Source organism: Meriones unguiculatus, chromosome 10 (assembly GCF_030254825.1).
Source record: "Meriones unguiculatus strain TT.TT164.6M chromosome 10, Bangor_MerUng_6.1, whole genome shotgun sequence".
In the NCBI taxonomy this organism is placed as follows: domain Eukaryota; kingdom Metazoa; phylum Chordata; class Mammalia; order Rodentia; family Muridae; genus Meriones; species Meriones unguiculatus.
In genome coordinates, this window is record NC_083358.1 from 116747937 (window position 1) to 116760749 (window position 12813).

Consider the following 12813-nt stretch of genomic DNA (forward strand, 5'->3'; position numbering starts at 1 on the left):
GAGACTAAAACACTGGGGCCTATGACATGCTATGCTGTCAACATGCCACCAAGCAGAAAACCTCATCAGCATCTTACCATCTTCCAGCTCAAGGCAGAGATTGTACACGGCCACCGGTCTCTTCGTCCTCTGCCCTTGTCTCTTGGACTGCCGTGGTGGAGCATTTGGGGGCGATGTGGACAGGCAGGTGGGCTCAGGGAATGTGGTATCAGGCGAGGTCCGAAAAATCTGTCATTGGATATAAAGCAAGACAAGGGGTGCCCATGAGTGAAACCTGTCAGAATCTGACCACATTAGACTTAGGCTTCATTCATGAGAGGCCAGAGCCAAAATCCAAGACTACTACAGTTAAGACTACTTTGAATGGTTTTTTTTTCCCTCTTCTTGCTCCAAACCCTTAAATCTTTGTTATCCTTTCCAGTGTCAGAGGTTGTGCAGAGCAGGGAAAAATTACAATGTGTTCATCATAAACACATTCAGGAGAAAAGTATCTATTGGTTCATGGCCAAAATTTGGCATCAGAAAACGTTTAACATAAAATTTCAGAGTAAAGCATCTCACTAAAATTAAAACACTGCCAAATTATATTAGGTTTTTTTTTCCTTAAACAAATACAATGGTTCTTCCTCATGGGGTAGACAAAATTGTGTTTCTTCGTCCCCAAAGAAAGGTAGCCAGGATGTACTTAAAGTACTAAGTACCGTTTAAGTTTCACAAAGGTTTATTTTTATTTATTGGATTTTCCAGACAGGGTTTCTCTGTATTACAGGCCAGGCTGGACTAGAACTCACAGAGATCCACCTGGCTCTGCCTCCCTGAGTGCTGGGATTGCAGGTGTGCACCACAGTGCCTGGCTGAGGGTTATTTTTATGGCAAAATGCTGGGCTTGATTTTTTTTTTCTTCCAACTACATAAACAAAAGCATCCATTTACAAACATTTTTTACACATTTAAAAATAGCCTGCGCTTATGAAATTACCTGTCTGGATTCTTACTTACATTCTTCATAATTTTCTTATTTAATGTTTTACAGGTTTCATCAATTTCCAACCCCTCTTAATAATTTCCTCTTCCATTTCTGAAACCCAGAACATTACCACCTTGATTTATCCACAGTGTCATTCATACATCAGAAATAATACCATTAGTTAAAATGTGCTGCTTCCTTGCTCAGCAATTTGTTTTCCTTTGGACAAAGTAATATGTATGGCATAAAGAGAGGCACTGAGTTATCACAGACTGTCCCTGGCCACCAAGAGTGAAGGCTGAAGGCCGCCCTCCAACACAAGCGCCCCCCAGCCTTCAGGGAAGCCATGAAATAAAACACTGAAGCCATCAGTCTGACAGACTCACAACCTACAGGCAACTGACACACTCCTCAGGTGGAGACAAGAAACAAGCTCCTAGCTTTAAGAGAACATAATGTAAACTCAAAATAAAAGGCACTGTTATAATCACTACTTATTCATCTGAGTGGAATCAAGCACAGGACTTGTGTGGCGAGTGATGGTGTCTCTCCCATGTGTGTCCACACTGAAAAACTGAGAAGGAAAGGCTTTCAGCTGAATACCCTAGAAAGCCTCACCTAAAAATTGTCATCCACCAATGAAACAAGCCAGTTTGAGTTTGCTTTCTAGTGTCACACTGCCCTCTCATGTATAAACAGAATAAGAAGTAATTTAAATTGCCGTGGACAAGTATTTGCTAGTGAAAATCCTGTCTGCAATTGTACCTGCTAACGGGGTCTTTCCACAGAACCTGGGCTCTCCAGGGAATGTGACAAACATCAAACTACAGACGTGCCTTGAAAATCCTCAGCTGCCCAGCCTGCTGGCCCCAACTGCTTTACTGCCATTGCCACTGCTCAAGTTTTTAAAAGTATGTGGCCTATGGGAACAGAAACAGTTCGGTGGAAAAGAACATGACAACAGTGATGGAGAGATGATGGGAAGCATAACCCCACTCAAGGGGAACAGCACTGTGACCAACGTCTGCATGCTCAGTTTCCGCCAACATGGCAGGTGCCTCTGGGGTGTGAGGCAGAATAGGAAACCAAGCACCACACTGGGGCAGGACACGCCAGGCACCAGTAAGGAACGTCAGGCCCCAAGGACTGGCAGTGGGTGGTGATAACTTTACGGCAGGCTCCCGAAAGAGCACACAGACAGCATCCTTGCACCTCTTCCTCCTCTTCACTTGAGGGCAAGATGTCTGGAGAAGGATATGGGGATGGAGCTGTGGCAGCTGCCATGTATGCAGAGCCAGACCACTGTGCCTCTACCATTCCCCGAAGACTGAACTGTCCCCCCAGAACTTCAGTTCAGAGCCACAAGCCGGGGTCAAACAATGGCTTGTCCCAGAAGACTTCAGGCACTGATGAGTTTTCACCAGTTGTCTTGTTTTCTTTGGTTTGCATTTCAATGTTCCCAGGTCATTCTTTTATGTAGCCAAAGCAAAGAAATACTGACCTGAAAAGTCACCCCACAGTTTAAGACAACTGAGAGCAAAAGCAGAACACCAAAATAAATGTTTCAGAAAGAAATGGCACTAGACATGCACACCAATTCCTTAGACCACACCCCATGCCATTTACACATATGATGGCTCAATGATCCCAGCTACCAACCACAGCCTGAATAAATTCCTTGAGGAACTGGCATCCAGAAAGCTGAATCACCCTCCACATTAGTACAGTTACCAAGCCTAGATGTTCATTAGAGGCAGCACTGCCATGGCTCTGGGACCCCACCAGCTATGGAAGCTGAGCTTGATGCCTGGGGTTGACATTGGTGCACTAAGAGAGGCATCATTCAGCACAGCAGTGGGTTCACAGGACTAGAAAAGACGGTACCAACCTGCACTCGTGATATGGTGCATAAACGACAGAAGTGAGTTCAAACTTCCACTACTGTGTCCAACCGCTGTTCCCACAGGCAGCAACCCATTTCCCACTACGTCAAGTTCTCAGGGCTGCTGCTCTGAGCAGTTATTCCCTGTCTTCTACAGAACGGCACCAAGAAAGGAGCTGAAAGGGCAGTTACACATGAGCTGTGTGTTCAAGACTCTCAAGAAACTCAGAACCAAACAATTGTGGTTTGTTTTTTTTTTTTTAATGTGTTTCTTCATATCTCTAATTCAGCACTAAAATTCTAAACTTAAATCACTTCCCACTGTTTAGACAAGGGAGTCCTGTGGCACACGGATGTAAGCCCACCACTGACTCTGCTCCTTCCAGACACATCCACCTTGTCTCCCAATCTACTAGCATCCATTCTACGGTCTTCTTTCCTTCCCCTCTGAACGTGCAGGAATGGTTTTGAATTGTACTCCTTTTGAGTCTGGAAGAAGAAATCAGTGAAGCCTTTTACGCTAAAGCGTTGAGCTGTTTCTGACTCTCCAATGCTCTGCTCCTCTCATTTTGCTCTATGCTACAAAACATCATTCTTGAGCCAGTGCACTCTTGCCCCTTACGACATTAACTTGCTCCCCATTACTTTCAATGCCCTCATTTAGCATCTTACCTCCTGTTGCCTTTTTTTTTTTTTTTTTTTTTGAGGATTGATCAAATTTACTCAAAACTTCCTCTTTGGGGTTAAAAACTTCTTTGCACACCTCCATATTTACAGAATAAGAAAAATTCAAGACCAAACAATCCTAACAACAAAACAAAGCTGGAAGCAACCACATCCTCAGGCCTCTACACAGCGCTAGCACAAACAGAGGTCTGTCACTGCTGTTCGCAGACGCTTCTACCACGAAGCTCAGCCACAAGCACACATGGCTCTGCAAATTCTTCATGCCAGGCCACCAGGGGCCACGCTGGACATGACTCCATCACTTCTGCCGGAAGACAAGCATTGTCTCTGAAATTTCTGCATCAGCACCCAATTCAAACCAGCAGAATCTGAACGAGGGTAAAATCATTTGTCTTCAGAAAGGTGCTCCTGCAGGAGCCCAGCGGTTTTCACTATGGAAGAACTGTGGATTGCATCCATACAATTCTGGCAGCTCCAGCAGCAAGTACAATTATTTAGTGCATGCAACATGCCTGACATTATACTGTTTCACATACAAAGATTTTGGACCAGATTTCCTGGCTCCAGAATACAAGTCTTGGCCACTGAACTCTAGTATTCTAATAAGTCCCATATATCTGATGTCATCCACAGTGATGTGCTAGCCTACACATGATGTCTGTCCGTAAGCAGAGATTTCCAGAAGACAGCGGCAAGCCAACACATTCTCTCTCCCAAGTATACTTCCTACACGGGAAGCGGGGAGAAGGGGCAAATACTGAACCTTCCTAAAATGCATAATTACCCCCAAATGTCTCTTTCAGCTTCGGTGTCTACAGTGTGTTGGCAAAAATACATCATCATGGGGTTGTACAACTAAGGTGGCCCTGAGGGAACACAGGGACCCACTGATGGCTGCCTTTTGGTTTATTCCTCCTGTGCACTACAAGTGAAACTGAAAACTGGTTTCCAGCTGTCTGACCTTGAGCTAGCCCTGACCCTTGGCTACATATCAGTCTATTCTAGGGCACTGAACTAGAACTGATAGTGAGGACTGATAGGCAAACACTAGTTGGGTTCAGCCTTGAGGATTTTAAGGTTCTGGTTCATGGAAACTTCAAATCTCAGTGCTGAGCACTGTCCTTGCCATCTCTTACACCACCCTCTCTGCACAGCTGAGCAAACCGAGGTCCCCAAGGTTGAAATTTTGCTCCTGTTCCCTTCACTCAACAATGCCAGAACTTAGGCCTTACCCCCAGACAAGAGCCTCAGAGTCAACTGCTATTTCACATCCTACTGGTTCCAACCCTCTATCACCAAGAAAGGGGGCTTTACACATGAACTAGTGACCTTCCACACAGTTGTCCCATATTCCAGAGTACAGTCAAAAGGGACAGCATATTTGGAGAAAACCATTATACACATAGTGACTATACAAAGACTTTATCTTGCCATTCATAATTCTCTAAAAATGCAGTGTGCTCGCTAGTTACATGGCATTTATACCATACTACGTATTATAAGTAATGGGAAGACAACGTAAAGTGCAGGAGAGTTCTGAAGCTTATATGGAAACACTGTGATGTTTTATATCAGCGATGGTACCCTAGAACCAACCTCCAGTGGCCACCAAGGCACAACACACTCTTCTTCTGGACAGGTTCTACCCAGCTGCTGTAACTCCTCAAAGAGCTCTCAGCTCTCACATGCCTTGTGAGGCCCCTGAGGGAGACAACAGGAGTGCGTTCAGGGTTTGGCTGCCACTGGTCAGGATAAAACCCCTTCTACTATTGTGGGAAACTGGAGCGGGACATGGCGACTTAGTTAAGACAGGAGCAGAGGACACTGCTACTTCTGTGACTTATCCTGTAGGCTCGGGCTCTGGCAGTGGTCTTGATTTTGCATGTGTCTTCTGAAAAACACTTTCAATTTAGATTTACAAGTTAGAGAGAGAGAGAGAGAACATAACTTTTACTTGTCAGATATATGAATCTGATAGGATTCTCAAGGCTCAACAGATACTGATTTCTGTACCTCTCATAGACTAGATCATAATGCCCAGCTGACTGGTTTCTGCCTTGGCAGTTTCAGTCAGCCTTTCCCAATCAGTCTTTACAGACAGGAACACACCCCTACACCACACACTCCAAATCACAGGCATGTTCCCTGGCATCAGCCGTGGATAGATACCAGTGCCCTGGCACTGTTTGGCAGAGACAATGAGACTTTGATAATATAACAGAACCACAGGGCAGTAAGAAGCCCCCACATGCTCACCAATCACTCACGCCTATCCACACAAAGGGAGCCTCTTTAGCTCAAAGCCACGATGTGCCACCCTTGTACCGTGGTGTAATCATACATTCCCCATCATAAAATGCTGTTTTCTGGCTTGCAGAAGTTCAGAACATCACTCCAGGTGCAAGGTGAGCCATCTGCACCTGTGCAGATCTGGGAAACCCAGCACCGAGTTCCCACAGTCAGATGAAAGCACTTCCCCAACCACAGATGCACCCCTGGCTTCCACAGCCCGGCGTCTACAAATGTTCTTCACTGAGGAAGTCCTCACTGCGGACTTTCCTCAATATGCCCTTTGCTGGCAGACTGGCTTTACAATAACAGTCCAAAGTAACGTGAGCAAAGTATGTTCTATGTCAACTATGATCTACACTCAGTCCTTGATACCTGCTTCACTTCCACCGCTCTTCCTGCCTTGATCAAGCTAAACCTCTTTTTTTTGGGGGGAGGGGGGCGGGGCAGTCCTTTTGTCTTTTTTCTTACTTTTTATCTGGGCCTCAAGCATCTAAGAAATAATCTGGTCTGGAACAGAGATGTCAATGCAGTTAAGCCTATGTCAACACAGGAAGCCTACTATTTGCAGTCCTAAGACCCAGTGATTCCTCAAGGGAAACACTCATTTTAAAATGTCCTCTCTCTCCACATCCTCTCCAGCATGTGTTCTCACTTGAGTTTTTGATCATAGCCATTCTGATGGGTGTAAGGTGAAGTCTCAGGGTCATACTGATTTGCATTTTCCTGATGACTAAGGATGTTGAGCATTAAGTGTTTCTCTGCCATTCCATATTCCTCTATTGAGAATTCTCTGTTTAGCTCTGTATCCCATTTTTTAATTGGATTACTTGATTTGTTGCTGTTTAACTTCTTGAGTTCTTTATATATTCTGGATATTAGTCCTCTGTCAGATATAGGGTTGGTGAAGATCCTTTTGTTCTGAGGACAGTGTCCTTTGCTTTACAGAAGCTTTTCAGTTTCATGAGGTCCCATTTATTGATTGTTGCTCTTAGAGCCTGTGCTGTTGATGTTCTGTTCAGGAAGTTGTCTCCTGTGCCAATGAGTTCTAGGGCCTTCCCCACTTTTTCTTCTAACAGGTATAGTGTATCTGTTTTTACACTGAGGTCTTTGATCCACTTGAACTTCAGTTTTGTGCAGGATGGTAAGTATGGATCTACATGCAGTTTTCTATATCTAGACTTCCAGTTGGACCAGCACCATTTGTTGAAGATGCTATCTTTTTTCCATTGTATGGTTTTGGCATCTTTGTAAAAAATCAGGTGTCTATAAGCGTGTGGGTTTATTTCTGAGTCTTCTATTCATTTCCACTGATCGACCATTCTGTTTCTATGAACCCTACTCCATTGCTGGTGGTGATGTAAACTTGTACAACGACTTTAGAAATCAATCTGGTGCTTTCTCAGACAATTAGGAATAGTGCTACCTCAAGATGCAGCTATACCACTCCTAGGCATATATCCAAAAGACGCTCAAGTATTCAACAAGGACATTTGCTCAACCATGTTTGTAGCAGCTTTATTTGTAATAGCCAGAAGCTGGAAACAACCCAGATGTCTCTCAGTTGAGGAATGGATACAGAAATTGTGGTACTTTTACACAATGGAATACTACTCAGCAATTAAAAACAAGGAAATCATGAATTTTGCAGGCAAATGGTGGGAACTAGAAAAGATCATCCTGAGTGAGGTATCCCAGAAGCCGAAAGACTCACATGGTATATACTCACTCATAAGTGGATATTAGAAATATAATATGATAGTCATACTAAAATCTGTACACCTAAGGAAGCTAATCAAGAAGGAGGACCCTGGATAAGATGTTCAATCTTCATTCAGAAAGGAAAACAGGACAGACATCAGAAGAGAGAGAAAACAAGGAACAGGACAGAAGCCTACCACAGAGGGCCTCTGAAAGACTCTACTCAGCAGGTTATCAAGACATGTGCTGAGACTCATAACCAAACTTTGGGCAGAGTGCAGGGAATTTCATAAAACAAGGGGAAGATAGAAATACCTGGAGGGGACAGGAACTCCACAAGGAGAGCAACAGAATCAAAAAATCTGGGCCCAAGGGTCTTTTCTAAGAGTGATATTCCAACCAAGGACCTTTCCTGGATATAATCTAGAACTCCTGCACAGACGTAGCCCATGGCAGCTCAGTCTCCAAGAGGGATCCCCAGTAATAGGAACAGGGACTGTCTCTGACATGAACTCATGGGCTGGCTCTTTGATCACCTCTACCTGAGGGAGAAGCAGCCTTACAAGCCAAGAGAAGAAGACAGTGAAGCCAGTCCTGATGAGACCTGATAGGCTAGGGTCAGATGGAAGGGGAAGAGGACTTCCCCTATCAGTGGACTTGGGGAGAGGCATGGGAGGAGAAGAGGGAGGGAGGGTGAGATTGGGAGAGGATGGAAGAGGGGGCTACAGCTGGGATACAAAGTAAATAAACTGTAATTAATAAAAATAAATAAAAATTAATTTAAAAAAAGAAAAAGTAATGTCCTATATCACATGCCACTTGGAATCTTTAAAGCCCAGAAATAAATCTAGAAGTAGCTGAGGTCACCTCACAGAATTTTTTTTTTTAATTTTTATTTTTTATTTATTTTTTTTATTTTTTATTATTTATTTATTTATTTATTTTTTATCAGTTACATTTTATTAACTGTATCCCAGCCATGTCCCGCTCCCTCATTCCCTCCCAGTCCCTCCCTCCCTCCCTCCCTCATCTCCACCGTGCCCCTTTCCAAGTCCACTGATAGGGAGGACCTCCTCCCCATCACCAGTACCTTCTGGAACCCAGGCAGGCTGGGTAATTAGTTTTCTCATAGGAAACAATAAGGCATGGATTAAGTCTCCAAAACTCAATGTGAGGATTTTAATCATAAAGAAAATATATTTATCACAATCAACCAAAACCTTTTCCAAGTGTACACGCCTGTCATTCGGTCTGCTCGTTAGAAGATCATTAGAGCGCTCATTTGTCCACGTTAGCACTAATCAATACAAGTCCTAAAGCAGACCCACACGTTAGAGCCACACTGTCCCTCAGCAATGCTACTATAAGAGGTTCCACTGGGTGCGGCAGTGGGTTACTGTTAACCACTGTTTCTAAAATCTGTGGCAACTATTTTTCTCTCTTTACCAAAAAAACATTCTTTCAAATTATAATGCATAGGTTACAAAGGTGGTAATGTTTGCAATATTGAAAATGACAAATGTTTGCAATAGTTAAAAAAAATCTCTTAGAAGATTAAAACAAACAAACAAAAAAGACTCTGTGTTGTCAACTTGACAAGCTCTGGAATCGCCAAAGAGGTAAATGGCCCAGGCATAACTACAAATACCCGCTCCGTTAGCTAGCTCTGGGCCTGCCTGTGGGGGCTGCCTTGTCTATACCAGGTTATCCAGGGTGGCACCGTTACTTGGTCTTGGGCCACAGATGTCATTTTAGGAGAAAGCTGGCCGAACAAGCATTTAACATCTTCTACCTCCTGGCTGTGCCAACCAGCTGCCTGAAGCCCCTGCTGCCATGATGTCCCTACACAACAGCTGCAGCCTGGAGCCATGAGGTAAAGCAAACCCTTTCTTCCTCAAGTTGCTTTTGTCAGTGTATTTTATCATCGCCAACAGGAAAAGCAACTAAACACCCACAACCCTACACAGACAAACAGTTCTCTTCAAGCTCTGATGACTAGTCTTTGGGATCGTGTCTGATTTTAAAGAGAAAAACAACCGATACATTTCATGTAGCTACATATGGAACTTAGCTTCTGTGATTATGAATGGTCTGCTCTTAGCAGAAAACACATCAGACATAGCCTTTGCTACATACATCTATCAAAATTAAGCTTCAGAGCAAGATTTAATTTAAAAATACATTAAGAAATACACAGACCATACCTCACCATTGCAATTTAAGACCAGTCATAAATGCATATGTAAAGTTGGAAAAGCATACCTTTCCAACTTTTCCTCCTGCCAAACTAAGTCTACGGTAGAAACCACATACCCCAGAGCCAAGCACCAGCCTCCCTGCAGGGTGAACTGCACCACTTATTTCAATACACCTTAAACTATACATCTTGAAAGGCAATGGAGCATCCCTCTTTCCCTACTTCCTGCACACTTAAAGAAGAAAAGGTTAGGACCTAGGACCCCGATTCCTCATTAGTTTGGAACTATCTGTCCTTCCCACAATCACAGTTCTGAGGCTTCAGGAGCAAAGGGAAGCTTTTGCTCAGGGCAGCTCACCCTGGCCAGGCCTACAACTGGCTTTGCTTTGACACAAATGTACCTCAAACACGTTTGTATTCATGCACTGCTGAACACATTCCTTTAATTAGAAACGGGGGGGGGGGGGAGTTAAGTTCTCTAACCATAGAACCACACACAGAGGAGAGCAAAAGTCCTTCATCCAAATTACTGCTGACATGCTCATAATAAAGTACTTGGCATTTGCGCTGGAATGAAAGGTTAAGAACTTATCAAACTGAGTCATGTAAACTGACTTTGTCACAATAAAGAGGTTCAGAATCCAACACTGTCTGCCATCACTTTGAGTTTATTTCCAGAGAGATCAGCACATTAAGATTTCCTTATAATTAAATCTCATCTAATAAATCTGGAACAACTAATCCTGAAGCCAGAGTGAAAATTCACTAAGAAATAGGATTCCTGAATATTCCCAGGGTATTTCCTGACAGATTACTTTTAATCGATAAGAGAAAGGAGATACATTTACAACAAATAATCTGAGCTCTGCAATTTTAACATATGACAATTTCTCTGATAACTTCCACGATGGAGGAGGCTTTAATGCTCTTCTCCTCACGTCTATGCAGAACACCTTCAAACAGTGGTGTACATTAGAATGGGATGTCTGATGCTGGACCCTCAAAGGCCCTATGCTCTGTTTGTGCCTTGTTGGCTAGACCTTTTCCTTAGCTTTCTGAGGTGGCCACATTTGGAAAGAAGCCTACTCTGCATGTAGGCTGCCACCTACACACGGTTCTGAGTCAACATAAACCAGGGACCAGATGTGAGCACAGCAGCTTCCAGATGGCCGCCCCAACAGCCTCTCGAGAAGCCTGAAAACATCCTGGCTCAGGTATTGTGGAGCAAGGCAAAGGAATTTTGCCTTCCCTTATCTGTTTAATTATGAAAACAAGACTATGCATTTCAGAACTAAATCTTGGATGGTTTGGTCTCCTACCCATAGATGAGATAGAACTAGTCAGTTTTAGGGTAGCAGAAACTTATCTAAAAGGTGAAACTGCTGCAATGTCCTTATCAAAGGCCAAGGATACCAAAGCGTTTAAGCCAAATGTTTTTAGTTCTGGCCTCGTCCGAGGCCTGGGGTGCCAGGAGGGAAGTCTGATTTTTCATTATCTCTCTTCCTCCACTTACACAGGTCTGCTTAAAGTTTATATTCGAGGATATGGCTAAAGCTGAGAGACAGCACCAGGACACAATGTGGTTGGGACAACTGGATTTATCAACTCATCCTCCTGCATCACACCCCAATTTCTGTAATCTTCTGTAAGAGTCCCTCAACTATCAGTTCAATGGCATGCCATTCCCAGAGGCCCCATGGTGTACAGGAGCTCTGTCTGCCTTCTCTCAAGTTCCTACCCATGGATCTGTACTAAAACGCCTTTCTAAGTGCCTCCTCCCAATTTCCTTGAATACCACTTTTAAATTCACAAGACTTCAAGAACTGGGAGGCCACGGACTCAGTGCAAGCCTTTCGTGATATCAGGACCCTACAGCCCACGTACACTGCGGTGGGTCAGGAAGACATCACTCTTCCAGATCCCTACCTGTGTTGGTATATCCCGACCATCCGCTGGACAAGCTCTGTCGTGACCTAGGAGACAAACCTGAGTGTGTCTATGATGGAATTTCTAGACTGGGTTAACTCATGTGGTAAGACACACCCCAAATGCGAGGTCCGGATAAGCACCAGCCTGGGCATCTGCCTTTGCTCCCTACCATGGCTGAGCAGAACCTGCTGCCTCACGGTCCTGCAGTCCCGCCTTCTCCACCATACTGGACTGTGCTCTCAAACTGTGAGCCAAGAAACAGAACAAAAACAAAAACCTACCCTTCTTTTAGTTGTTGTTGTTTTTTTTTTGTTTTTTTTTGTTTTTTGTTTTTTTGTTTTTTTTTAGGTACAAGAGAAGTAGCCTGTTTTCTAGAATAAAATCCAAATGTTCAATTTTACCAATGAAGAGTCAGGAACCAGATGCTGGGGGGAAAGCTTAGGGAGGCAGAGAAAGTACCCAGCTGGGCTTCCTGCTCCACCAATGTCCTTTTCCTTCTCCATACTGTCGTAAATACCCTTTAACTCAATGTCCCTCCTTCTTACTTCCTGTTCATCTCTCTACCCATCCTCCAAATTTCTCGCTCTCTATAGTTTGTACCTATGTTCAACTGGTTGCTTGCTCCACCTCTTGACCTAGGGTTAACTTCATTTAATCCTGTTTCTAGAAAACTCTTAGATTAAAGCTGTATGCTAAGCTGAGCCACGTCATACCTAGAAACAGGTTTTTCCAGTACAAAATCTCGGGGTTCGAAGTATGATCAAGTATCATGCAAAAGTAGCTAATGGAATATCTTAGCCAAGCAATCAATGCAGTTTCACTAATAACTGTACCAGAATCAATGCCTTGCGATACGACATACATAGAAGAGGACCATCACAAAATACAGGGCCTGAATCCATTCATAAAAACTGAAGACATTAAAGAGTCATGACAAGTCTTACACATGACATAGTCGCGGACTGAGTCCTGGACCAAAGGGAATTTTCTTATGCAAGATATCTTTTTTATGCAAGACCCATCACCTACTAATGTGGTACCTCTCAAGCATGTATGTTTATGCCAACTACCCAGAAGGCTTGCTGAGATGTGAATTCCCATTCAGCAGGCTTGGAGTGAAGCCCAATGCAGTTTTCACTTCCAGAAAATGCCCAGTTAGTG

General features: G+C 43.7%; 1 protein-coding gene across 4 annotated transcripts in view; it reads right to left on the bottom strand.

The window, feature by feature from the left end:
* The window catches only part of Arhgap10 (Rho GTPase activating protein 10), a 246939-nt gene that overhangs the window by 42358 nt on the left and 191768 nt on the right, over positions 1–12813 (bottom strand). For all 4 annotated transcript variants that reach the window (XM_060393189.1, XM_060393188.1, XM_021655949.2 and 1 more), the window contains one exon: positions 78–228. In XM_060393189.1, coding sequence (XP_060249172.1) covers positions 78–228 — 151 coding nt within the window. The remainder of the gene's footprint in view (positions 1–77; positions 229–12813) is intronic.